The sequence below is a fragment of the Bombus vancouverensis genome, chromosome 5 (assembly GCF_051014615.1).
Source record: "Bombus vancouverensis nearcticus chromosome 5, iyBomVanc1_principal, whole genome shotgun sequence".
NCBI classification, from domain to species: domain Eukaryota; kingdom Metazoa; phylum Arthropoda; class Insecta; order Hymenoptera; family Apidae; genus Bombus; species Bombus vancouverensis.
The window spans coordinates 15,602,083-15,629,875 of NC_134915.1; the positions used below are offsets into that span (position 1 = coordinate 15,602,083).

The window sequence follows — 27,793 nt, forward strand, 5'->3', positions numbered from 1 at the left end:
CAGATACTTACGGATAAGAATTTCGGTATCAATTTAAAAATGGAGTCTAATATTTGGGAAGTGTCATGCACATATCATTTAATCGGGGTATATTTTGCTTTAGAAGAAATTAAAAATTGATGTTGTTTTAATGAAATGAGTATTTTTATATAATTGTTATGGAACTAAAATTATATATAAATGAAATTTCAAGATATAATCTTTTTGTTTATGTACGAAATTAAGCATAGAGCACTTTAAAGGGTTAGATTTTTAATTATTTTCTTTTCAAAATAACTGTTCATCTTTATTTTATTTTTACCTTCATATTTTATTCTCAGCACAAAATTATTCTTTTGCCTCAATTTTCTACTTTTCTTTAAACAAGAATGGGTACAAAAATATTAAATGACATTCACAATGACATGAAGCAGTTAATAACAGCAATTACATCTTTTGAGGTAAAAGAAAATATATGTTTAAAAATATGTATATAAATTAGAATTATAGACATAAGCTTTGATAAATATATGTGTATTATTTTTTATATTATGCCTAGGAAAATGAAGAAGGATTTCGAATTTGTGAACGATTCTGTATGACAAATATTAAACATCATCGATATCTATCTGTCAATAGTAACAGTACAAAAGAAGCTATTAAAGCTCTAATTACAAAATTTTCGATCCATGGAAAATATGATGTAGCAAAAAAGTTTGAGGAACTTGTAGATGCATTTCTATCAAGTTTTAACTTTGAACAGCATCCACAGTATGATCTGCAGTGGTATCTATTAACATTGCTATTGGAATTAGCTAAAGAAACCTGTAAATCTGATTTGGAATCTTTGGCATTAACACGCGGAGAATATACTTTCAATGTAACAGGTGAAGATGAAAATGAGGTTGCAGAAAAAATTGATTGGGCTGAATATTTAAAAGAAGGCCAAGAAAACTTTTTCAATGATTACAAAAGTGACACAGACAGTGTAAGTAATAGTTACCTTTACATGTAATATTTGATTAATCAATGAAAAATACTTATAAAATGTTTGAATTCGTGCAAATGTTTAATTTTTAATAGGAATGGTCTAATGATACAGAAGATAATGTGGATATAGGTTCAAATTTTGAAGTACCAATAGACGTCTCAGATTCAAATAAAGCAATATGCATACCATCTGTTGAAAAAGAATTAAATAACTTATCTTTAGCTCTAAATGAAGAACTTAAATCTAAAAATTGGTTATTATCAAATGTTCAAAATACTTGGTGGAATGAGTTAGACTGGAGAAAATATCCAGTTAAAAGCAGATTTTCTGATGCTCATCTTTGTGAAATTTGGTGATTATTCTTATGAAAATTATATTTTTCATATTTTATACAAAATATTTCCAATATATTAATATTACATATATAGGCATAAAGCAAATGGCAGAGATCTTTATACACTTGGAACTCTTAGCGAATATCTAGTATGCAGAGAATTGTTATGGATGTTCTATGCTCCAATGCAAATGGTAGTGTTTCAACAAAATGAAGAAACAGGGTTTTTTATTCGTCCTGATATATCAATACCTAGTTTAACTACTGTGAGTATATAATAAACAATCCGCATTAATATATATTTAATATATATATGAGTTTTAATTATTTAGGAGTATTAGTAATAATGTATTTCAGGCCGCATTTAATAGTATTCTTTTACCATTTTGTAAGTATTTTTCGATGATACGTGATTTAGAACAATTTGGAATTAGATTGTATTCCATGGAAGATGATTTTTGTAAAAAGCCACCTTTAACATATGAAACTTACAATGCAATTCTGAGACAACATTTGATGAAATTTAGAAAGAAAATAATTGCTATAGAAAAATCTCTTATGAAACAAGGTAAAAGCTTTTTTATATTTAATAGATTTATAAATATTTTTGTTATATTTACTATTTTGTATTTATATTGGATTTTAGATGGCAATTTAACGTTTCTGTCTTTATCATCAATCCTTAAAAAAAATTTATATAGTATACAAATTTTACATGAAGTTCATAAAAGGTCAGTATCAAATTGGAAATTTCATCCAAATTGGAAGTGTGCATCTAAATTACTATCATCTTTGTATTTTGAAATACAAAACTCACACAATATAGAAAGAACAAATATTTGTACTAGTTTATATTTATCTAGCCTTACTGTTTATTTAAATATAATTGATACATGGTTAAGTGATGGACGATTTGAAGATTGGAGGGAAGAATTTATAATTGCAAGGTAAAATTACTTGAATATATGACAAAATGATTACAAATGATAAGTTATTTATTCATATTAGGTTATCAAGCAATGCAGTTTCAGAAAGTAGCACACAGTATGAAACATTGTTTTTGAGACCTTTGGATAATATATGTTTAAGAGATCCAATCATGCAATTCTTGATAAGAAAGATACAACATATAGGACAAAGTATTGAATTGTTAGTATCTCTAGATCGAATTACAGATATATGGAGGATTAATGTTGGAGGAAATGGTAATTGATATAATTTTAATTACCTATCTTTCCTACTATTATAACTTTACTTTTAATTTTATATTTCCTTCAGAATTGAAGAGATCTTTGGTGGATGAATTTTATGCCAAATTAGAAGTAGAAATTTCTAAATATAGTACAGATGAACAAAAAGAAGAAAAGAAAGTATCTTCATCTCAGAAAAAAGAAGTTACTAAGAATGAGTATGATGAGGATATGGAAAAAAACATTATAAAACAATTATCTGAGTTTAATAATCCATTTTTATTAAAAGCTTTAGAAGAATATCTTCCTTCTGAATTGTTAAAAAAAAGTGATACTGATGATGCTGAGGTTCCCCAGATCCAAAATATCAAAATGGAAACTAATATTTTCAAAAGGTAATTCTATTATCTACTTCAAATGAATTTTCTTGCATAAGTATCTTTTAAAGTATAAAGTATAATATTTTAGGCTTGAAAGAGAATCAAATTATATATTACCATTCAGAAAAATATTAGAAAATATTTTAGCAGAAATTTTGATTTCACGATATAATGGTGCCAGTAAATTAGTCAAAAATATTATGTGTGAGGAATATAAATTGGAATCACATTTAACATTAATGAGATCTGTCTATATGATGGAAGCAGGTCATATTATGAACAAATTTTACCAAAGATTGTTTCATGAGGTAAAGTATATAACATTAGTAATTCTTTAAATTATTAAATTTCCATTATATTTATTTTATTTAGATTGAAACTAATCAAATGTGGAACAATTCATATTTTCTATCATGTATACTTGAAGAAGTCCTTTCTCAATGGTGGGCAGATTTAAGTTCACGTTGGTCTATTACAGTTTCTAGCACTCATACAAATCAAGTATTAATGGCTGTTGATAATATAACATTGCATTATACAATTGGCTGGCCTATAAATATTGTATTAAACGAGAAAACCTTCATCAAATATAATGAAATATTTAGATTTCAGTTAAAATTAAAATGGGCTTTATGGACATTAAATAATTTAAGATTTAGCGGTAAGAAAACATATTACAAGATTTTTTTTGCTTTTAATAAAATATTATAAATAAAGATAGTTTTTATAGATTTAGAAGGTTCGAAATCAATGTGTAAAAGGAATAAATTAGAACAGTTTCATATAAGGCGTATTGAAAGCTTACGATTCTGCTTGTTACATGCAATTACTTCAGTACATACTTATTTGTCAGGTCAAGTATTACAAAATTTAAGTCTTATGTTAGAAAAATCTTTAACACAAGCTGAGAGTTTGGACACAGTCATATCAGGTACAATTATATTAATGAAATAATAAGTATAATAAAATTGTAATACACATACGCAGTTATATAGGATTAATATATATAATTCTTTTTCTTTTTAATTACAGTTCATAATGAATATTTAAAAAAAGTTCATGAACATTGTTTATTAACTTCAGAGTACGAAGATTTAATGGCAACAATAAATAATGTATGTATACATATTAAACTTTGTTATTTAATACAATGTAGTTCGTACAATTACATAATATATACAAATTTATTTCAGTTAATTGAAATGTGTAATCATATCCGAGTTCGATGGAATTATAAAAAATTAACATTTGCCAGTGAAGAATTAGATGTGTTAGAAAGCAGCTATAATAAATATCACACGTACCTTGCTTTAGCCCTACATAATGCAGTTCAGAATAAGGATGCAAATTATTGTAAGTCTGAAAATCTATTAACAATTATTATATAATTCATTTCAAACTGATATTCCCAAAATTGATACAATTGTTTTAATATTAAAAGATAAAATATGAAGTGTTAATAGTTGCTACTAATAACTCTAAAAGATATATTAGCATGGTAATTAGTTAATTTAGATAATCATTTAATATTTTCTTTTTTTAAATTGCTTTGTTCACAGTGACTGGCTTAAGCTCTGCATTTAATTGCAGTATGTCATATACCCAACAGTAAAATATTTTCAAATTTTTTATATCCAATAATAATTCTACAGAAAATAACATTATAACAAATTGCATTATTACAAATCTTCTTTTTAATCTAAATTTTGTGCTAAATATTTGATTAACAAAAATACTATCAATACATTGCTCTTACTAATACTTTGTAAGTAATTGTGTTAAAATTCTTTTTAATAAGAAATATATGTATACTTCACAAATCTTAAATATTTCAAAATATGTATTACAATTTATGTAATTTTATTGAAATATTTATGAAAATTGTAATATTATATGTTCTGTTACATAATTTGTACATTAAAAGTATATCAATTTATACTGTAGAATAAAAGATCTATTTTAAGTTTTTTTATTTGCTTCATAAATTTGTTCCTCCTATCCTAAAATTCTAGCCAATGCCTAAATTCCTTTCAGATGAATTAATGTTACAATATCAAATTAATACAAAAGATATTTATATAAAGAACAATGTTACTATGTGTCCATTTAGTAATCTGAGTCGCAGTTTGCTAATTGAAATAGCTTATCAATATTTACCACCATCAGGTTTGCCTATACCAATTCCAAAGATTATACACAAAGTAGACTGGTATAATAGCAGGTAAGAAATTTGATATTTGAAGAAATATTATTTGTTACATTTGTATATAAAGAAAAAGGTTGTTTTTAAATGCCATCAAGTTACGATGAAGGGTTTAAAAATATTATTAAAAATGTTTAAGAATTTAAAACTTGTATTTTTCAGTGTAAATTCTGAAAATTCTTTACCAAATCATATTATTCTAAATGAATACGAACAAACATTTTCATATATACGTTGGTATCAATTAGAAGAAAGTATTGTTACAGTCAATTTATCTCCATATACCTTACATCGTGAAATGGAAGATTTTATCAATGGCAATAAATTAGAAACAAATTATTGATTAATAATAATAGATTACTATGATAAAAATAAATTATAATCAAGGTTGCTTAAGTATAAGCTATAAAAAATATATTGATAAATATAAGATTTTAAATAGATGTTTATTGAGAATTAATACTTCTATGTCATTTCATGATAAGCAATTAAAAAGTAATGTAAGTTTTTATAATAATAATTAGTTAATAAAAATATATGAATTACTATTTTAATAGATGATAATAATTTATTTTAATACACAATTATATATACATTTATGTAACTTCCTGAATTTAATATCATTAAAAAAATTGATAAGAAACAATAAAATAAATACATCTTTCACATTAAGTAAATATTTATAAAATTAAGTTATGAATAACATGATTGAGATATATTATTGCCAGTATGTAAAATAAAAGTGAAAAATTCTCTCTGCTCAAACATTTAAAGAAAAATTCTGCTCTGCCCAAAGCTTTGTGCCATTACAACAGTACCATTTTGTCCCATTGTTCCACTTTGCGATACTGTAGGTGCATTTGTAGTTTCATTCAAATTAATAGGTGGTGTTGAATGATTGTTAACATTTGTAGTAGTTAAAGTTTTATTACGTAATTCAAAGACCTGTTGTATAGCTTTACGAAAGCAAAGAAAGTTATAATCAATTACACCTACAAATTGAAAAGAGAGGATTTTAAATACAATATGCTCAATGATTACTAATTATTATTATCCATTTCTTAGTAAATTTAATGAAGCATTATTTTACCTTGTCTGTCAAAATTGTCTTCACGCAAAATACAGACTAAAGCCAAGAATTTATTAACTTCACGTAAATATAAAATTGTTCCATTATTTAACTTGATTAAGCTAGAACTTTGATTATCAAATGCTGCAGCCTCTAAATCCTCCCTCAAACTAAAATAAATATGCGATGTAATTATTTCTATTATGTAGATAGATAAAAGCTTTTATGTAGAAATTTTTGTAAAACATACCCATATATGCAAGAGACATCAATAACAACATCAATCATATCACAACAAAGTTCATAACTTTGCATGTCTACAGGAGAACTATCAGTTGCGATATAAATTTTAGATACTACATCAAATAAAAATGCTTTTTCAATTGCAGAATTCTGAAAAACAAATTACAATTTATTTTGTACAACTATGTGACAAAAATTTATATATTCATATTTTTTCTTACTGATATGAGTATATTAAGTAGATTTTCTAAAGTTGGTAATTGTGGTATCAATTTTTGTACAACTTTACTAAATGCTTCAAATATGCTGTGATCATATATGGATGTTAAATGGAAACTCAGATGTATTTGGTCACATCCTGAAATGTATACATAATTATTTCTAAGTGCTGTTAATAAAAAAGCTTCTTAATTATTTGTGTTATTTACCAGAATCTGCAAGATCATCATTTGCTCTAGTGTGTATATCTCTTTGTGTTTCCATTTTACAATCATCAGATAAACCATCAACTTTATGTATAAACACTTCAAATTTTATCGCTTGATTAACCTTGTATGCTTTTGTAACTGTCAAATGAAGTTTATTAAGCGCTTCCATATAATCATCTTGAGCATCGATAACAAAAACTAGTGCTCCACAACCACCAAATATCATATCGCTATCAAAAGTAGGATCAAAGAAGTCAATTTGTCCTGGAAAGTCCCAAATTTGAAATTGAACAAAACTAGAGTTGCTTATATCATCTTTAATAATTTTATTTGTGCTTTCCAAAAACAATGTTTCATTTGGTGACATTTTATGAAAAACTACTTTTTGTATTGATGACTTTCCACTCCTAAAATTAATATTAATTTCATATAATCAATAAAAATATTATCAATAACATGATTAATAATATTAAAATAAAAATATGTTAAACACTTGGATACCTGCGCAGACCCATTAATAATATTCTAGGTTTTTGTTCTCCTGCTAAAGGATCCATAGATCCTTCTGTTTCCCCATCAAATGGAGCATATCCAAAATCTTTAGGAAAAGATCCTACATCATAACCAGCTTGATACTGATCATCATCATCCTACGATAACAATGTTATTATTAATACGTAAATATTATCTTAGTATTAATATGTACATATTGTCATAAATGATACGTATTTGAAGCTATTTAAAAAATGGTTTATTATAAACTAATATTTTTTATTTTGTTCTATTTTACATATATATGTAAAATAACATTTAATTACTTAAAATACATTTGATTTCCAAATATTTTAATAAAGATAAAATTTAAGAATAAAATAAAAGACAAAATCTGATAATTTGAAACAAGAGTGTTTATTTAAGTATTGGGATGCTTGTCACAAATATTTAATTATTTCACAATTAACAATATCATTATTAAGTAAGTATCAATATGTATATAAAAATACAGTATTAAATTCTTTCGAATAATTTATTTACAAATGATATAAATTATCAACATAGCAAATTGTATCATTGGTGACACTTACCATATTCGTACTTTGTATCTTTTATTTATTTGATATTCCTTTTATGTTAGAATAGACTTTGGATTCACAAAATTTACAATGTTATCGCGCAACTACACATTTATGACACTATGTATGCATTAATTGTAATTTAATATCAATACAAATTGTATACATATATACAATTACGTGAAACTGTAATAAATCATACACAACAGTTTGATGCAATATCAATGCAAGTTGGATTAAAATATGACCAAATAGACACAAAAAAATAAATATTCATTTTCAATTACATATTTAAACCCTCGAAACAAAGAATTGTGCATGAAGTTCATACAATACATTCGAATAACATTCATAGATACTTTAACGTGTTATTTCTTTTAACTTTATCACAATTTTATTTCCGTGCTAAATATATTTTTATAACAGTACATACAAAAATGTATTACAATAAGATTTATAATTTCATCATATACAGAACAAAGTATTTTGTGTAGCTGTGTAACTATCGTACAATATCATTATCGAATAAACGATGCAATGAAAATAGACATAAATACGAATTACCAACTATGCAACTATACACTACTGATGCTGTCGCCATTTTCTTTGCTATATCTGTGACAAACTTCATACACCTAATATGTTTCTGTTTGTGCGAAAAACGTGTACAGCTAAATGGAATAAATGCAAATTATAAAGAGAATTTCCAAAGAAAGAATCACGTAAAATATTATTCTTCAATATGAAAGTAATTGTTACTATTGCATAATTATCTTTTATAAGCTAAGGAGCTAGAAAATTTTGGATATGGCAGAAATTTCGAATTCCACTGTGTTTACAAACGATGCATCTTCTACTGGTGCTTCCGATCTTCTTCAACAAGCGTTCCAGCAAGTTGTTGATGATGACGATCATGATAATGAGTTTGTCGCGTTTTTACAAAACGACGACAATGATTCTCAAACTATACACTTGACTCCAGAACAAGCGGTAGCCTTAGGACTAACCTTCGAGGTAAACTCGAATGAAGAGGTTATATATCAACAGGAACAAGATAACACCACTTCAAACATACCAGAGAATGTTTCTGGAAAAGATAACATTAATGTACAGGACCAAAATTCATTATCTTCTCAGGAATCTATAACAATCGATCAGTTAAATTATCAACCTGAGGAAGTACAAAAGTCCAATGATACTGAATTGATTAAAACAGAGTGCATTGATTTCCAAGAATGGCATATGCAAAAAGTTTCCCACACGGAACAACTTCAAGATCAAATAATCGAAAACAATATATCATTAGAAGAAATAAGTTTAAGTAGTCAAAATCATGAAGCTCAACAAATAATTGAACATCAGAATAATATAATTCAACAAAGTTCGGGTACACAGACAATAGTTCTAGAGCAGCCTAAAGTACATGGAATAAAAGCAGATGTTACACATGTAAAAAATATTCATGAAAACAATTTGCAATATACTATTGAAGAAAATATAGCACAAAATCAACATAATACAATACCCAATACCCAAGCGCAAATCTTACAGAAACTACCAGTGATTTTACCATCTTCACAATTTATCATAAAACCTGCACAAACTATATTGAAACCAGCTAAGAACATTAGATTACTTCAAAATTCAAACAAATTAAGTAACACAACTGTTAATTCCATTAATGCAGTACATTCACTTAATACTAATTCAAATGCTAATTCTGTATTACTTTCAAAGGCTACAATATTAAACAATTTGTCACCACAGATAATAAAAGCTACACCTATAACAGCTCAATTGTTAAATACTAGTGGTATATCTGCACAATTATTAAACACTCAGCTGTTAACTAGTGCTTGTGAAATACAGAACCAATCTATTGGTACACCACATATTTCAAATACCACTGTAAACACCACATCTGGAGCAACACAAAATATTGTTACTCCACAAATACGTTTGTCTCCAATTGTAAAAACATCACAATCTCTACAAAGGGGAAATGTTCAACAACTTTTAACTCCAGTGCTAAAAGGTGCATCGACTGTGCTTCCAAAAACTAATCATATTCTTAATAATACCAGCGTGACTACAGCTATTCCAGCACAATTTTTAAAATCAGTTCAAATCCCCCCTCAGTTACTTAAAACAAGAGCTGCAATTGGTAAGAAAACTACGGGAACAATTGGAACATCAAAAACTGCACCTAATCCTGATACACCAGTTTTGCTTCGGACAGCATCGATTGTTAAAGCTCAAGATTTAAAAACAGTAACAACAAATTCTGCATCTATTTTAAAATCAACCCAAATTTCTTCAACACCAATATCAATTTTAAAACCTCAAGCAAAAATTGCATTTAACAACACAACTAAGCAAAATGTTACTATTGCAACTCAAAACGTTGCCAGTATTTCAAACAATTCACAAAATAATTCACAAAAAACACCTATAACACAACAAAGTAGTACATTTGAATCTGCTAAGTCAGTTCAAAGTGAAGCTACCAAACAAAAACTTAATCTTGCAGTAAATGGCGCAAATCTTAAAGTTAATAAAAAAGCTAAAGGTACTGTTAAATCTACAACAATAGTAAATGAATCTACAGATACATCTAAGCCATTAGGTTCTAGTGAAAACCCCATACAAATAGTTCAGCAAGGTCAAACGTTTCATAGGTATACAAATAATATTAGAATAATAATACATACAATGCAATATACTTATCAAGTTCTTTCATTTAATAACAATAATATTTATTCCAGTATACAACGCTTAACACCAACACAATTAAAACAAATTGCACACGTTCTGCAACAACGTAGTCAAGAAGCAGCTACATCAAATGAAAGAGTAGTATATAGGTAAATATATGAAGTTATTTAGATATTATGAAATTTTATATCTAAATTAACTAAATGTATGTATAGGGTTGTATTTCCTGAAGAACTGGATTTACAAATTAGAAATCCAGGAAATATATTAAAAAATCGTGGTGGAAAAAGAGGTAGACCAAAAAAAAGTGCTATCAGACCTTCCTTACTTCCATCTAAACCACCACCAATTCCTGATGAAGAACAGGAAGAATTGAAGGTTCATTTTAGTTAATTTGCTGTATTTTGGAATTGTTTTATGATTCTAACATATTAAATATAATATTTCTTTAGGATGAAAGAAAGAAAGTTGTAGCTAGAACACGATCTGGCAGACTTTCTCGACCTCCTAGACATATGGTTCGGGATTATAAACATTTGCACCATTCAGATTTTCTACAACCTGATTTAGATGATTCAGATGGTGGTTATAGCGATTATAACACCAATAATGATAAACTTGAGGAAGAAGAATCACCTAAAGAATTATTAACAGGGCTAGAAGTACCAAAAAGAAAAATATCAGATCATTTTAGATGTCCTACATGTAATAAAATATATTTAGGGCGTACTCGTATGGCGAGACATTTTGAGATGCATCCTGACCATGGAAGTCCTGAACAACTACCTCCACCAACGCCTGAACCTGAATTAAAACAAAATGGGGGTCAAGATCCTTTAAAACGAAAAGGAAAAAAGCGAGGTCCTTGGGCTTATGTTACACCAGAGGCTAAGTCAGAAAGACGTCAAATAAAGTTACGCGAAGCAATTTCTGTATGTGAAGATCTTGAAATAATAAAAATAGCTGCAAAACCGGTACTTAACGCACAATCATTATTTGATTTATTAGTACTAAAGTCCGAAAATAATGTAAGGAACTTTTTGGGTGAGTTAAAACAATTAATGGATAAAATACGAGAAAAAACTAAAACAATGTTGACTACTATAAATAATGATGAAGAAACAAACAAAGATTTGATTGATATCAGTGAAGAATCACTTTGTGATGCTTTAGGTCTCAATCCAGGTTTATATAAGATTAATAATGAAGCTCTAAAAAAGGTTGATACTTCTATTTGTACTACCTATGAGAATGAAGAGCCACCCCTTAAACGTCAGAAAACAGATAATTCTGAAGATGGTAAAGAAAATATGGAAGAACGAATGTCTAGCGGATTTTCTGAAAGTTCAGATCTCAGTGTCTCAGACTTTTTAAGTGAAAGAAGAGGTGACTCTGTGACAAATCCTACTTGCCCAGAAGTGTTATCAGCTTTAACATTAATGCGAAGAAATCCTAGTCCTGTGAATAATGCAGAAAGTAACAAATCTAGCAATGTATCGAAACTTTTAATATCAAATCCAGAGATTCAGAATCAAATTTCAGATAATCCTGGATTCCAAAAAGTGGATATCACTTCGCCAAAAATTTCAAGTTATCAAAAAACGGATTCTCATAAAGAGAATTTTACTAAATTAGGGAACAGTTTAGGGTCGTCAAACTTTTGTAACATTGAAGATAATTATGACCAATCTAAAATAGGACATATGGAACAGGCTTTCATAAAATTACAACCAACAGAACAGGGCTTTGTCAAATTAGAAAATGGATCTATGGAAACTTATGTAAAACAAGATGCTCAGAACTTTGAGAAAATACAAAATGGTTTGAATAGCATGGAGAGTGGATCTCAGAACTTTATTAAAGGATTCCAAAAACTAGTTTCTAAAATAATTCCTATGACTGTACCGGATACAAATTGTGTTAAAACACAATCTGCACCATTAGACACAAATTCTTGCAAAATAATGCCTGCTACTTCCAGTTGTAAGATTTCAGATAACCTACCTATACTTCAAGATACAGTACCAATAATTTCTAGTAATTGTGATACTGGTATATTTGAAAGTTCAGAAAATTTAGATATATCAAAAATAGCTCAGTACGATCACATAGCACATTTAGACATTCTAAATACAAGTGGAGTAATAGATAAGAATTTACTAATTGATGAAAAATTAGTAGAGCAACTGCATCTAGTAGATCAGTCAAATTTAGTTGATGAGCTTGTATCTGAACGATTAAAAAATATTATGCCAGATAATATTTTAGAGAACAATTTGATATCAAATAATTCAAATTTAGATACTGATCTTGATTTTGAAGCATTAAGTGAAGAATTTAATAGAAATACCAGAAGTTGATTCTTGAATGATTACATGCAAGATGTTCCTAAACAAATTGAAGTAATATGTATAGTGTATAATAATATCAAACGTATAATTGAAATGTATATGTATGATTACACAATTGTGTAGATATTTTTTTATAGAATTTCTGACAGTATCACACAATCGATATATTATAACTTCCATATTTGAATGAAGAGTATCAATAGTAAAGTAATATAATGTCTTGTATTCTAATATGTGTATGTAAATAAGACTGTTTCTGTTATATTTATTGTGTATAATGTATATTTCACATGGAAAAAGATAGTGTCATGTTGTATTGACAATGTTAAAAAATGCATTAATGTTATACAAAGAAATTTTACTTTGTTGTATTGTCTTCTACAAATTTTTACTACAACATATAGATACATTTTATTTTTAGTAAACGGTCTTTATAATCATACACATAGTGCAACTAATACTTTCAGTTTAAGTTTACTTTCTTGAAAGAAGATAATTCAGATAAGAAAGAAGATAAGAAATTAAAATTACCAAGGTTATATATTAAACAACGTGAAACAAATATAAAAATTTTGTGTACATATAATTTTTCATAGTTGTTGGTTGTACAGTCTGACAGACATATATTGTAATTTCTTTTTAGTTATAACATTATTATAAACACAAAACAAAAATGTTTATGCACAAATTATTTTACGATTTAATTTTAACTTTCTATATCTATTATTAAATATTTAATAGGATAATACCTGTATTGATAAACTGATGAGTAAAATAAAAATTGTATTTATATTATATCAATAATTTCATTGTAACGACAACAAAAATATTACAGATTATAAGTAGTAATGAATTAACGTGAATTATTTACAGCTTTTGTATGAAATACTAAATCATTGAAAATACTTTAAACATCAAAAAAATAATTCCATCCACATTGTTATAGCATTTATGTACAGTGAAAATTATTAATTTTCTATTTATCTGTAAATAATGTATTATACATATATAAGAAGTTATTGATATAATTAAAAATTAATGGCACTAACTAAAAATACTAATCAGAATATAATTAATCATAAAATGCATTAATTTTGCAGATTTAATTCCTTGTATCTATAGATACATATTCTAGAATCTGCATTTTCAAGCAAATTTCTAGTATATTTATATTTATCTATATTCATATTAATTCTTTGCGATCTCAGGTACCAATTGTAAACAGAATTTCATAATTCACTTTAGATTTGGACTATATATTTCAATTTGATATATTTCGTTTTGTGAAATTATACAAATGGTATTTGGAAAGCCACAAATAAATGATCATTCTGTTAATCTTTGTTTTATTTCAATAGTTGTAACTTATGACATAATACAAAAAATAATTATTGTAAACATTGAATTGTTTTTGAAATAGAAAAATACTTACCAAAATTTATATCACCAATAATTAATTACCTATGTCCACTCTCTATTAACATTGATTCTAAGACTGTTGTTAGATTTTCTGGCAATAATGGTTGATGCACCCAACTAGCAAGGAACAACATTTTCCAAGATTCTGTATAATAATGCGCTGTATCTTCCAAAATTGCACGCTTCACTTTTGCTTCATTAGAATATAAACTAAATATTGATTTTGCAACTTGTCCTAAAATTAATCATAATCTTATAAGATAGATTAATTATAAAAATATACTAATTTTTATAGATAAAATATAATTGTGCATTTTTACCAAATTTTGAACTAGGCCATGTTGTAAATAACTTGTCCTTGCTAGTTTCTAAAGAAGCTGTTATTTTCATCTGTTGTTCAATTTGAGCAAAATTTTTTACAATATCGTCCTAGAAAGTAATATTATAATAAAATTATCTTTATGACAATAATATTAAATAAAAAATAATCATGTAGAAAGCGCATTACCAATCCATCACAAATAATTTCCAATTTATCACATTGTTCTTGCAAAATTTCAGAATAAGATTCATCTTGTTTCGCTTGAGTTATGTTATTTAGTAATGTTACTCCTTCTAAATGAAGTGTATTCCAAATTTGTATATTTTTATGAATATCTGCAATTAAATCTCGTATATGGCGAGCAGAACCTGTTAAATTTCTTCCTTGTGTTGATTTTGTATGCGTAAGTTCTGTAATATACATTCAATAAAACATGTTTTGTACTCTATGTGCATTATATGCATTGCTTAAAAATTAATATATTAAAAATATTGAACTGCTTACTATTAACTGGGGAGAATTGTCCTTTACTCATTATTTGTATGTGACACTCTTTCTTGGTACAATCCATTACAATTGAACTTTTATGCAAATATACATTAATACAAGAAGTCGAAAAATGGTGAATGCTTAATAACTATATATGTAAATGAAAAATATATTTATATGTATTTATATGTAATTAAAATTATAATATAATAATAAATTTATTCATTCATTGATTAATTTAAAATACGTAATTCTTACAGGTATAAAATCTCATGCAACAGCAGAGAATGTCTGTACTGTATGTACTTATTTACATATGTAAGTATATATGATCATTTCTCAAATTGTATGAATACTCGTCAAATGTAAAACATAAAAATCACACACTCTTTATTGGCAAAACTTAATGTGTAAGAATTTCAAACATTATCTCATTGGTTATTATTATAAAATAGAATATTTTAAAAGGGAAATATCCAATGGCAATAACGTTTCCGTTGAATTCCTAACGGACCATTTACAAAAAACGTAAGTATGTAATAAGTAAAAATTAAAGCATTTTAATAACATTCTAGATATAATACAATCTTATTAATTTTATGAAATATTACATAAAGTCATTAATCATATTTGCCCCTAAATCTGTTACAAAAATTATAAATAATTCGCCTTGAATTTAAAAAATGTAAAACTAAAGGATACAGATGGCGCGCGCGATATAGCATACGCTCAATTATGCGGTAAAATCAAATTTAAAACAGTTTGTATAATCTTTTATCAACACAAAAATACCTTTATATCGCAATGTTATTATTATTTGTGCCTATTGTAGTGAGATTTGAAGCCTAATACAATCTTTGATTACGTGCACGTTTACTACAATTGTAGTTGCTTTTTAACATACTACAAATATTATGATTCAATCGTAATTTTTATATTTCAATGTAAAGGAAAAAGACTAATATCAGTTTAAATTCCACCAAGATTTAATCTCAAATACCCTGTGTGCCATACCATATCTGATATACTGTTAAAAAGGAATTGAAGACTCAATTGTTATAAACATGTAAAACTCTATTTAAACAAAATTGAAAGTTATGTATGCAATCATGTAAGTATACATAAAGTTTACTGAATAATAATATGATACTTTCTTTAATTGAACAAACAATTACCCAATCATTTACATTAGAAAAGTAATTATCATTATTATTCATTATAGTCGTCATATTTCTAGGAAAAATATCTGCGCGACGTAAAAATAAGCACCAGGTTATAACATTTTAGTTGTTTCAGATAAAACTAGGAAAAATAAGAGAGGAAATAAAAACGACATCGCATGGTGGATAGAATGGAAATTGCGAAAGTGTATATTTACGCACATGATAAGCCGAAAAGTGATTTGTATCAGATGCAGCGCGGTTCGACTCTGTTGCTTTTGTTCGGAGAACGGGTCGGGGAACAAGGTCACGCAGGTAAAATGGCAGTCGCCGAACGGAGTTCAGCCGTGTTTCAATCATAAGCTCGCGGTTTCGGAAATTACAGGAGCAACCGGGTAAAGAAGAAGAATGGAACGTGCACGAAAAATTAGTTTCGAAAGCAAAGTCTAGCGAGTGTCGTTGTCGCGTCTCGCAATAATATACACCGGCTTCTTGTCGTGTTTCCCCTCGACCAATCTGGTTAGCTGTACTCTGAGAGTCTCGAGTCGCCGTGGCAAACACGATTCACGCTCTCGCATCTCATAGATCACGCGAGATCCTCTTCGGGTGTCAGGTTGGAAATTATCTGAAGGGAATCGATCGAGCACGACCAAGCTTTCGCGTTACGGTTCCACGCCACGGATCGAAGAGAATTCGGCTTGGTGCGGTGGTCGTAGTCGAAGCCGGATCAACTCTCAAAAGCAGTCGTCAACGGAGAGGAGATAGGTTCGATTTTTTCGGGATTGAAGAAATTTTAATCCAACAAATCCCCTTGCAACTTTTACACTTTCATCGGCGGGTACACGGTGAAAAGAAAAAAAAAGAGATCCGACGATGTGACGTAACTGCGCGGCATGATAATAGATACGAACGTAAACCACCTGCGTCCACGATCAGATAAACGGACCGAATTCGAGTTCGGCAAGCAGAAGGAACACGTCCGACAAAGGATTTAGTGTTTGACCTTCGCTGAGAAATCCTGTCGGCAGCAACAATGAAAATGGAGGTAAGTTTAGTGTACACGCGTATGAATAAGAAATTGAGCGTGGAAGAGCAAAATCTTACTGTCATACTATCGTACTACGTATCTTGCTATCAAAACGTACTATTTATATCGTCAGTCGTATAAGTATTAGGACACCTGCTCGTTACATTCATTGGGACAGTCTAACAAATTGTACTTCATTTAGTGCTTATTGTAAAACTTTATTGTAATATTTATAAAGAAGTAACTAGACAATAAAAATAATGAAATATTAGAAAATGTTCTAACACTTATGGCCGGTAGTGTACGTGAGAATCAACGGTGTAGAATTGACCTTTTTCCATTGTGTCAGAACAGATTAATATCTGACGCGTAGATGCTATTGTATCGATATTTTTCTCTGGTAGAAGTTACCGTACGAATTGATCAACACAGCGGTACCTTTAAACGACGATCGAGCAGGGAAACGTCAATGGGATTCTCGATTTCTCTCGCGAGCGCTCATATATACGACTCATTACCGATCGCAAAGTGTCGCTTATTCCAAATGAGTCAACGAATTAATTGTTCGAGAAAGTATCTTGGAAAAGATGTCACGATACTCGATGTCGTTTAGTCGGGCAATTTTAACAGAATCGTTCCATGTCGCTCGAAAGCGGTTTATCCAAATGAAAAATGCGTGAATTCACACGTGTCAGCGTGTTGCTCTCGAAAGACTGGTTGGACGACTATTCAAATCAGCTCGTACGCGATTTTTGAACGTGAGTAGCTCGATTCACGCTTTCTCACTGGAAACTCGATTTTCTTCATTCGGATAACTTAAATGTGAAAGATTATACCTTCCTGATGATCGGTTCGATATCATCTAATCTGCGAAATATTTTAAAAGTAGAAATAAAATTCAAAGCTGTTATTCTATTCATGTTCGTTTAGATTGAAATATCCTTGGTTACTCGTGGAACACAGTAACAGAAAAATTTAGCCTAATCTTTCTATTCTTATTTTCATGTTTCGTTTTTTTAATGTTTTTTTTATTTATAAAGAAATATTCATATATCGAATTAAGCAATAAAGTTGATAGCATAAAGTTGATACCATTTGAGATAAGGTAGAACAATAGTAATTACAAACTATTCATTAAGCAAGCGTTAAAATAGAATTCAATTCAATTCTTTCGTCATTTCATTATTTCCCTTCTTTATTTTCTTTATTCTTTGCTCTTTCATTTTTTTTCCATTTTATACGTTCTTAAGATTACGTAGTACTGGATTCTACGAGAAGTTTTTAATGTTTTTATTATGACTTTTTACCAACTAATGAAATATTTCAGATGTTTCTAACGCGTTATCGGATATCGTGAAAGAAGCTCTCAGTCGAGGACGGTGGTTAACACCGGTGACGAGATTGTGGACAAATGTAATTCAAATGCAAACTGTCGAGAGATAGTTGGTAACTCGCGGTTGCACTTGCACGCGTTCACGGAGGAACCGGTATCGTGCATCTTTCGACGTGCATATATAATGGTATGGCTCACGAAAGTATTTCTACACTTATTGTAAAAATCCTTTATGTGTATGCATTACATGCGTTATATAAAACATTAAAAAATTTCATAAATACTTTAATAAGACACAATTGGCACGAAGCCAAAAGAATAGTTATATTGGTAAAATTTGGAGCAGATCTGATATAATATGAGGATCACAAAAAAAAGACATGATAAGTACATTTCTGTTGGCTTCCTGATTTTAGCGCTACTTTATGATCAGACAGTAGGACTCTAATGACATACAATGACAATAAAAAGTATTTATACGTATCTTCTTTCTAACGAAACTTTTTTTTTTTGTCGACTTTTATATATACATATATATCTCATTTGTGCATAGTATCATATTTGTTTAGTCATACGATACTACTATTAAACGATACAAAATTTTAAATACTTGGACTTAATTAATTACTATGTAAAATAATAATGAATATAACGGTGTACAATGCTTTTTGTTAAATTGGTAATTCAAATAAAAATAACTTGACAGGTTCAAAGATATAGATATGTAAGTCTTTTAAAAATAGATGATAAGCTGATGGAGTTTTGTAGAAACTAAAAGTATAATTATTAAAACAAGCATTATTTCAATACTACGATGAGTAATGCTTTGGAAGAGCATATGTTTAACTTCAGAACCGAACAAAAGGATAAGGTTGGTAATACGAGACTCATTGAATTTTAAAAAATAAAAAATGTTCCTACCAGTGTTCGAATACTTTCGTGAGCTATTGTATACACGATTTTTTACACGCGACGAATCATGTAGCCCGCGATCGAACACGAGACAAGAACATTCCACGTTGTTCCCGTAAATTGGCTGCGCTTTGAATGCTTATTAATTTCCGCGGGGCGTAATTATCACGCACGAGAAGTATCGTACGGTGTCCGTTGCGTTTCTCAACGGCATCGATGCTGTTTAATTTAATTACATATAAGGTATGTGGGTCGTTGTTGGACGTAGCACGGTTAGTCTCGTTTCTAAAGCGGTTCGACAGATGTTTCAACGTCAGGTATATGAAAAATTGAAACAGCTGTTGCGCTTTCAGCGATCTTGATGATAATACCATTAATACTATTCGAGAAACGCGATGCTGCAACCTCATGCATTTGTTCTCTGTCGCAGCATGTCGTTCACGTTTTTGAAGTCCATTCAGCGCTAGAAACTTTCAGAATTTTGTAGGTTTACATACGCATACGTGTACGGTGCATATTAGCGAGAGTATATAAGAAGTGTATAACGACGATTATTAGACGTTCTTAGATTTACGCTGACGATCGTAGAATGAAAAATATCCTTTAATCTATAAGTCAACAGAACTCTACAAATTGATTTCCTAACTACAAATTTCGCAGCGATAAATCATAGGAGCAATCGTCCGCAGACACTTTAGTTAATTATGTATTCCGAATGAGAATCACGGAGTCAGTAGGGTCAGTGAGAGATTTTCACCAGCAAAATAAGATCCGCGTACGCGGACAATTTATTAACGGGTTATCCTCGATCTTGTATCGACCTCGAAATTTATTATCCTTCGACGAAATCGAGCGTGCATCAGCAGAGAGGAATTTTAAGTCGGCCAATCGATACGGATGAAAACGACGACGGGGGGTTACGTCGCCGAGAAGGAAGGAGAGGCAGGAAGATGATCGGTGGCCCATTTTTTTAGAAAGGAAACAGGCACGGGTTACAGTTAAGCAGCCGTGCTAGCCGCTGCTGTTCAGTTTTCAATGAGCAGCATTCCAGACGGCCGGCCAAGCTACAGCTGCTCACCTGGAAACCCTTCAACAAACTCGTTTCAGTAATATTCGGTTCCTACGCGGAAGTGCGGGCGAAACACCTGAGCGAGTTTGCTTCCTTCTGCGAGCCGCGAAAGAGCCGACCCTCTATCCTTCCGTTCTCGGACAGAAGGACATGGCAATAAGTCGCGCGTAATCCGCAGCAAGAGCTAGATCGAAGGATCTGGCCGATCGCGACGATCCAGTGATTGATTGGCTGAGTTCCATTGTCCCGGAGGCTGAGATGAAACTGTGAAATCGTACGTTACGACCGACGAAAAGGTTCCTTTCGTTTTTAATTACGAACGCGCTGCATTCCCTTGCGATCTGCATTCAAAGAGATCGTTCTTCCACGCGTGGGATCTGTCGAAATGATAAAAACGACGGAGGGAAATTCTCTAAATTTCTAGAATGAAACACTGGCTTTGATTTTTGTCTACTGTTTGAATGATCGTTCGTTGATTGATTTAATCTCTTGACAGTGTGATGAAATGACGAAGAATTTGAAATGAACGATTTTGAGACACCCTTCCAATTTTTCTATTGGAAATAAATATTAATAACCGGGTTACATGTAACGATTAACATTGTTACGGTTTTTATATATTTATGAGAATACTATACATTATTATATTTAGTTTGTAAGCGAAAGAAATCTTCGCGCGTTTCATCACGTGTGTTCATAAAAATATAAATTTACATAAACATCCGTAGTTTAACGATATTCGTCATTCAGATGTGAAATTTATAATACTGTATTGTTGCCTAAGATTTTCTTATAGTGCACCGTGAATGAATCTAAAACAATATACGAAATAAGTATACATACCAATATTTAGGTAGTATATTCAACATATAACAGTAACGAAAAACTCATTGAAAGTTTGTTTAATCGCTATATTATATCTGTGCCTTTTTTTTCTAAAGATAATTATTTGTTGTACTAAGCGAAATTCCGATATGTCATAAAGAGAAATCTACAATATAAATTGTACACACATAACTTTCTGTTATATCAAATATGATATCTTTAGATATATGGATATTGTTATCGCCGCATTATCGAGGTGTTTGAGTCACAGAAAATGGTCATCAAAGTAACATCCGTTTCGCGTTGTCATCGAACGATCTGTCGATCGGCAACAAAATCGACCTTGGCTTCGATCCGAGGATCTCCATTTAAAGGGTTACGATGTTTCCAATTAAAATTTACGTCCACTCATTAAAATCGATTGAAAACGCGTGAACGAAGCGTTTGTTTCGTGATGGCCGCAGTGTAAAATCAAAGGGCAGTTATCGGTCGCGATACCAATTGATAAAATCTGGTTAAGTATAGTTAGATAAAGTATTGAATTCCTCAGGCGCGAGCCGCAACAAAATCGTTAGACTATTCGCATTGTTTCGCGTTATCGTCGAACATCGCGAGATTCAGTAAGCTGGAAAAGCGATTCTAGTTTTATAACGCGTTAAATAACATGGGAAAGAACTAGGTAATACAGTGCCACGCGTTGTACATTGATTACGATTTGATTAAGGAATTGATTAACGAACACGAGAAATGTGTTTTCTACTTTTTCTTATTTAGCCGAGTGAGGTGAGTGTAAAAAAAGATGCTGAATAAGAAAAAACGTTCGCTTGTTTTTCTTTCATTCTTTTTAATGAAAGTATAAAACGTGTCTGAAACATACACGTTGTTGTTGAAGTGTGATTTTACAAAACTACGGATTGTCGATCTACAGTGATTTTGTTCTTTATAAAATCACTGTATGCGTAATAAAGTAATATAATGTGATAAAATTGATCTTGGAAAGCGAACGGGTCCGTGGAATTTTATATTTCTGTGAACGTAACTAAGAAGGTAGAATTTAAATGGAGATTACGAATACTTTGCATATCTTATAGATCTTTGTATATGACGTCCATTAATTTCAGCATATTTAGCATCTAGAATAATGAGAGAGATAAAAATTTGTCTAAACTGCTAATCCAAGCAGTAATATCTAAGATTAGCCGTTATATAATTGAATCGTGTATCTAATTCTAATCTATAGACTGCACATACTTAAACAGAAATTTATTTCATCCACTAAATATTATAACGATTAATCTACTTTGAATATCTTATATATTATATATTAGTGAATTCTATACATCTTTATGCTTTTAAAATCCGCAGTCTACCTCAAACTTGTTAATTGACGATTTAAATTTATAGCCCGCTGATTCGATTCCACGAAGACCACCGTGTGCACAGCAAGTTCCGCTACTAGCCATTAATTTGCCATTGCATGGCACGCTTTGCTAAAATTCACGTACTGTTATTTACAAATTGACAAAAGTGCCTGAATACTTATTCAATATATGTTTAAAGAATTACGAAAGCACGAGTAACGCGGAAACAATAACAGCCCGTTAAATAGCGCACGTAAAAGAAGATCGATCCATTTCGTTCGATGTAGCTTGTGCAAACAAGCCACGTTAGTGGTGCACGTTCGTTCTCGTACAGCAAACCTGATTAGCTTCTCTAGGAGCATACTATAAAAATTTTGATGGATCGTACCGACGAAGTGAAGAGAGCAGAACGGGTTAATCGTATGGCAGTCGTGTTCAGCTAGTTTTCTGGAATTCGCTTCCCGTTAGCGAGACGATCGACACGAGGTAGTCTGGAACTTGATTCGTCTCGTGGTTTGTATTCTTTTTTTTTCCTGCTTCTCATTGGCTTTTTCTCGTATCCTTCGCCCGCATGAAAATCGAGGATCGCGACTAGTGCAATAGGAAGGTTCGTAAACCGCGGAGGCGTTCAGAGACCGGTGTTTAAACTGGTCACACGGTTCATGTTGAAATTGGAATCGAGGGTCAGGTTGCGCCATCATTAATTTAACAATCTGAAAACACCGGTTACTATAATTACGCCAGCCTGTATGAATGCAATCGCGTCCGTCGTGAGGTAGAATTAAAGGGAATCCTCGACTGGAAAAATGTGGAAACGCGGAGGATTCCACGACTTGCTCATCCATCAAAGTCTGCCTCGCGCTTGACATTACGGAAACATGCGTCGAATCGAGTTAAATCAACGGAAGAGAGAACAATTTTAAAAAACGTTTTTCGTTATTTTTTTTGGCGATTTTAAACTTTTTGTGATTCTTCGGCTTTCGATCGTGTTCTTATCAGTACGTCGCGCTTCGTTCCGATGAAGATTTTGCGTCTTGATGTCATTATTTGCAATAGCGAGATCTTCATCTTCAAGTCCGTCCTGAAAAAGCGAACAACGGATTAATAAAAACACAATTGAAACTCAAAGAATCACAAATGTATTATTATTCGATCTTTTAACTTTCGATTTGTGATCTTTCTGCTTTTTCTTTTTATTTAAAAGACACAGTTTTTGTGGTCAATTTGTTTTAAATTCTCTATCGTTTTATCTATAAAAGATGGAATTGAACGTGATACCATTTCGTTGCAGGCGGAGCATAGGTTGGAGCAGCTGAAGAAGGCGACGGACAGAATACAGAAGGAGATCGAAGAGGTCACGGAGAGGGAGCACGAGCTGAGAAACGTGGGTAGCATTAAAACCACGTCCCACGAGACGGTGGATTCCAAGGTATGCTTAAAACTCCACGTATATGTATATACGTGTGTGTTACGTGTACATATGTACATTCGTGTCGACCATGCTCAAGGTCGTTGAACGAAAGAAAGAAAGAGTAAATGCCTGCGTAGTCCTTGTAGGGACGAAACGCATCGGACGGCTGTGATGTCCGTGAGCGACGAGGACGATTATACACGCACTTACTGATTTAATGATTCATCACGTAACGCACTGTTTCAATCTTGTTACGGACGTGATGGGAATTCATCGATGAAAAATTAGATCTTGCGCCGCAAGCTTAGAAGAAATACTGTTTCAATGAAAATTTTTGTTAAAGCAAGTTCTACGATGTAAAAATATTATACACTGGCTCGCGAAAGTATTTGAACATTTACCATGGAAAATTTTAGTATGTCCCTCTTACTATTATTTTTATGTACAAAATTTATACACATATATTGTCAGTGTTATATAAAATACCTTGGAATTTCATTAATATTGTAATGGCACGACTGTCGTGATTATATTGATAAAATTTGAAACAGACTTGGAGATGTATATAGACTTTACGAAATATTTAGTGCAAACATGTATTTAGTAAAAAACTAATATACAACTTGGATATTCATTTTAAACATATAATAAGTGTAAAAAGTGGTCCCACTAGGTATCGAGGCTCATTGTGTAGCTATTCAATACTTTAATTGTATTAAATACCTTCGTGATCTCTACGAAATATATATTTACACCAATACATATAGATGTACTGTTGGTAGGATTTTAAAATACAGAAAGTAGAAATACTGATAAGCGATCAAAGTTACACATTTGTTTAATGACTTACACAGTTAACCGGAAACGGGTCAATCGTTTCTACCTTTTATTTCCAGAAGATAAAGATAAACCATGATAGAAATTAGTAAGTGACATTTATATACTATTGTACATTATATACTGTCAATGTTTACGAGTCGAATAAATTCGAATTTTATCATTAATTATACTTGCTAAGTGCCTGAGATTAAATATAGCGAGTTCTTGAAGTAACTTTATATGCAAAATATTCTGTGGACAGAGCAGAGTCGATCAAGTATAACAGCTTGCTTTTATATTTATAGTGGGTACGTTTAAGCAGAACGGAACTAATGAGGATCGTGAGCCAACGTCATACTCTTTCGTTCGCCAAAATCGTGGCACGCTTTCGATAATGGAAACAGACGCGCGATCGCCAGATTAATAATCTCGGCATGATCGCGCGATTTTCTATACTTTACGCTAATTAATTAGCAGCAGGCGTGCGAAGTAATTGCTACAGGACGCGAGAGTGTGCACATTTATTTCGCAAACAGCCGGTTGCATTCGGTCTTCGTAACGCTGCCAGGCCACGATTTCGATGAAAATATCTTATCTGCCGATATGTTAAGGTTAATGTAATGCCATTTTCGGTGAAACAGCCATTTTTCTTGCTCTTGACGTGACTATTGTGTCGTGCTGATAATAATGATTGAGAATGTAGCTCTCGTATAATTTGCGCTTGCTAAATAATCTACAGTGTATTGCAAAGGTCGCTATACTTTTGTTCTTAAAGATAATGCGAAGTTATTTTGAATACACTCGTTCTCTATTTGCAAATAGATTGTCGCGTGACTAAATTTTTACAACGTTACCATTACTCCTTCTTTTTTTTTAATTAGAATTATCTTCATTTCGAATTGCGACAAATTCAAAACGAATATAATAAGAATTTTCTGCAATAATGTATAACAGGTGCGTCGCATGCCACAAGCTTTGGCCTCGGGAAAACTGAAGAGAACAACGTCCACGCCACAAATTCTAGAAGCAGTCAACCTTACACCGTCTACGCCTACCTTAACGCCAAAGATGACGAATGGAGTCATATCCAGTCGCACCACTCCGACACCTTTGCGTTTTGCAACGGCACCTAGTCAGAAAGGGCTGATGCACAGGTTTCTGGCGACTAGGGGGAAAATATACAAACCAAAATCTGCGGGTAACGACGCGCTAACACCACCCATGGCACCCAGTATCACGCTCAATCCGCTGAGCATCAAGGCTTTCAATAGAAGTCTGGAAATTCAACTCGAACCAGACGATGAGCCGAAAAAGCCTCCCGTTAGAAAGGGATACGTCCCTGTGGAAGAAAAAATTCAAAAGGAATTACATGAGATGAAAGAGCGAGAAAACGAGCTTAGGTAACATGTTTATTTTTAATTTTATTTTACTTCTATAATGGTTAATGCATTCATAGCTATTATTTAAGCTGTTCAGAAGCTACATTGGTTAACTCTATAAATTGAAATGTACACAAAAATGACGATGTTACAAATATTGTTTTTCATTTTTTTTAAATTTAAAATTTAGAATTAAAATTTACTATTATTTACGTCATCTTCTTGCGATGAATGAAGTCATTTGTACCTTGACAATTGAATATTAATCGCGTACTTGTATAGTGAAATTAAAAACGAGTAGAAGATGGAGTTGATAAATGACAAGATATAGATACTTTAAATGTTATTTTTTTAAGAACTGTAACTAATATGATTGATAATTTAATGTCATTTTCAATCATACATTATTATCGGATTAAGTATATTTTTGAGGTAAATTATTATGGTTAATAGTAATAATTTATACGTTTTTCATTTCACGATATAACAAACAATTACATACATTTTTAGATTAATGCGGTCTCAAATGTTGGCCAAGTCTCAACCAAATCTTTTGGACATTGGAAATGATAACGATTCCGATATCTATGATGGTTCAAGTTCGTTAAGAAGCGGTACCTCGACAAATACTTTAAATGAGGATGAAATAGAAAAAGAAGCTAAAGGAAAACATAAGGTATTGCTAGTTCTTTTAAAAAGAATGCGAATATGTTAATTATTATTAATCAAATGTATATAGCATATTTAATATATGTGTTTCTCGATGATTAATTATTTGTTTTCATCAAGTATTGGAATGAATTATTACGTATATCTATACGCATGTGTTCATATTTTCAAACGATGATGAATTACTAATCTTTATTTAATTCTATAGCCAAATCCACGACGTAGGAGCACTCTCATCGCACAATGGGAAAATTTGATAGCTGCAAAGAAGGAGTCTAATGACAATAACAACGAGAGCGATCTAAATTTCTAAAAAATTTCACCACCTTGTAAAAAATAAGTAATCAATGTTTATCCTCGTCTTAACATTATCCCTTTTAAGTACTCAAATCATTTAAGTGAATGGTATGAGCCTTAAAGTGTGCTGCAACACTTTTAGTATTTCAAGCACACATATGTATATTTCAGGCTAATATATATTGCTGGTTTTATTCATTTTTCAGTTTTCAAATTAATTTATTTAATGTTACGATAAATATTTATTCAAAAGTAAAACATTTACCTGATTAAACATATATTATATTTAATGTCTTTTTTGTTTCTTTTTTTTTAATGTTTTCAGTATTAAGAAAAAAAATTATC

The 27,793-nt window shown here is 30.7% G+C and overlaps 5 protein-coding genes across 15 annotated transcripts; 3 read left to right on the forward strand and 2 right to left on the reverse strand.

The window, feature by feature from the left end:
- Positions 1-27: 27 nt before the first annotated feature.
- Grip128 (gamma-tubulin complex component 5) lies at positions 28-4,844 on the forward strand. 2 transcript variants are annotated; one of them, XM_076618371.1, is made up of 16 exons: positions 28-243; positions 321-440; positions 539-967; positions 1,063-1,322; positions 1,399-1,570; positions 1,662-1,872; positions 1,951-2,035; positions 2,168-2,251; positions 2,313-2,509; positions 2,583-2,889; positions 2,963-3,182; positions 3,247-3,535; positions 3,605-3,805; positions 3,907-3,989; positions 4,068-4,227; positions 4,434-4,844. In XM_076618371.1, the coding sequence occupies exons 2-16, from the start codon at positions 369-371 to the stop codon at positions 4,484-4,486; spliced, it is 2,823 nt and encodes a 940-aa protein (XP_076474486.1). In that variant the 5' UTR covers positions 28-243; positions 321-368; the 3' UTR covers positions 4,487-4,844. The 2 variants fall into 2 exon arrangements, with proteins under 2 accessions (XP_076474486.1, XP_033193660.2); XM_033337769.2 differs by having other exon boundaries at positions 1,951-2,251.
- Positions 4,845-5,619: 775 nt separating this feature from the next.
- On the reverse strand, positions 5,620-8,388 carry RagC-D (Ras-related GTP binding C/D). 3 transcript variants are annotated; one of them, XM_076618388.1, is made up of 7 exons: positions 8,178-8,388; positions 7,319-7,467; positions 6,818-7,224; positions 6,611-6,747; positions 6,397-6,539; positions 6,168-6,316; positions 5,620-6,069 (listed from the first exon to the last, which is right to left on the reverse strand). In XM_076618388.1, the coding sequence occupies exons 1-7, from the start codon at positions 8,241-8,243 to the stop codon at positions 5,846-5,848; spliced, it is 1,275 nt and encodes a 424-aa protein (XP_076474503.1). In that variant the 5' UTR covers positions 8,244-8,388; the 3' UTR covers positions 5,620-5,845. The 3 variants fall into 3 exon arrangements, with proteins under 3 accessions (XP_076474503.1, XP_076474502.1, XP_033193663.1); XM_076618387.1 differs by having other exon boundaries at positions 8,093-8,218; XM_033337772.2 differs by lacking the exon at positions 8,178-8,388 and adding an exon at positions 7,903-8,086.
- A 309-nt stretch (positions 8,389-8,697) lies between these two features.
- On the forward strand, positions 8,698-14,393 carry LOC117158642 (uncharacterized). Of its 2 annotated transcripts, XM_033337768.2 has the most exons (4): positions 8,698-10,568; positions 10,656-10,754; positions 10,821-10,983; positions 11,058-14,393. In XM_033337768.2, exons 1-4 carry the CDS (start codon positions 8,698-8,700, stop codon positions 12,963-12,965), a joined length of 4,041 nt encoding a protein of 1,346 aa, XP_033193659.1. In that variant the 3' UTR covers positions 12,966-14,393. The 2 variants fall into 2 exon arrangements, with proteins under 2 accessions (XP_033193659.1, XP_033193658.1); XM_033337767.2 differs by having other exon boundaries at positions 8,698-10,754.
- Positions 8,845-15,600, reverse strand: LOC117158647 (cyclin-dependent kinase 2-interacting protein-like). Its single transcript, XM_033337775.2, has 6 exons — positions 15,445-15,600; positions 15,202-15,334; positions 14,884-15,107; positions 14,696-14,804; positions 14,389-14,610; positions 8,845-8,977 (listed from the first exon to the last, which is right to left on the reverse strand). The coding sequence occupies exons 2-5, from the start codon at positions 15,266-15,268 to the stop codon at positions 14,414-14,416; spliced, it is 597 nt and encodes a 198-aa protein (XP_033193666.1). The 5' UTR covers positions 15,269-15,334; positions 15,445-15,600; the 3' UTR covers positions 8,845-8,977; positions 14,389-14,413.
- Positions 15,601-16,518: 918 nt separating this feature from the next.
- On the forward strand, positions 16,519-27,648 carry mdu (mitotic spindle positioning protein meduse). Of its 7 annotated transcripts, none has more exons than XM_076618395.1 (6): positions 16,519-17,391; positions 24,165-24,302; positions 25,409-25,714; positions 26,058-26,503; positions 26,993-27,158; positions 27,360-27,648. In XM_076618395.1, the coding sequence occupies exons 4-6, from the start codon at positions 26,067-26,069 to the stop codon at positions 27,462-27,464; spliced, it is 708 nt and encodes a 235-aa protein (XP_076474510.1). In that variant the 5' UTR covers positions 16,519-17,391; positions 24,165-24,302; positions 25,409-25,714; positions 26,058-26,066; the 3' UTR covers positions 27,465-27,648. The 7 variants fall into 7 exon arrangements, with proteins under 7 accessions (XP_076474510.1, XP_076474505.1, XP_076474504.1 ...); XM_076618390.1 differs by lacking the exon at positions 25,409-25,714 and adding an exon at positions 18,701-18,893 and having other exon boundaries at positions 16,523-17,391; XM_076618389.1 differs by lacking the exon at positions 25,409-25,714 and having other exon boundaries at positions 16,630-17,391.
- Positions 27,649-27,793: the final 145 nt, after the last annotated feature.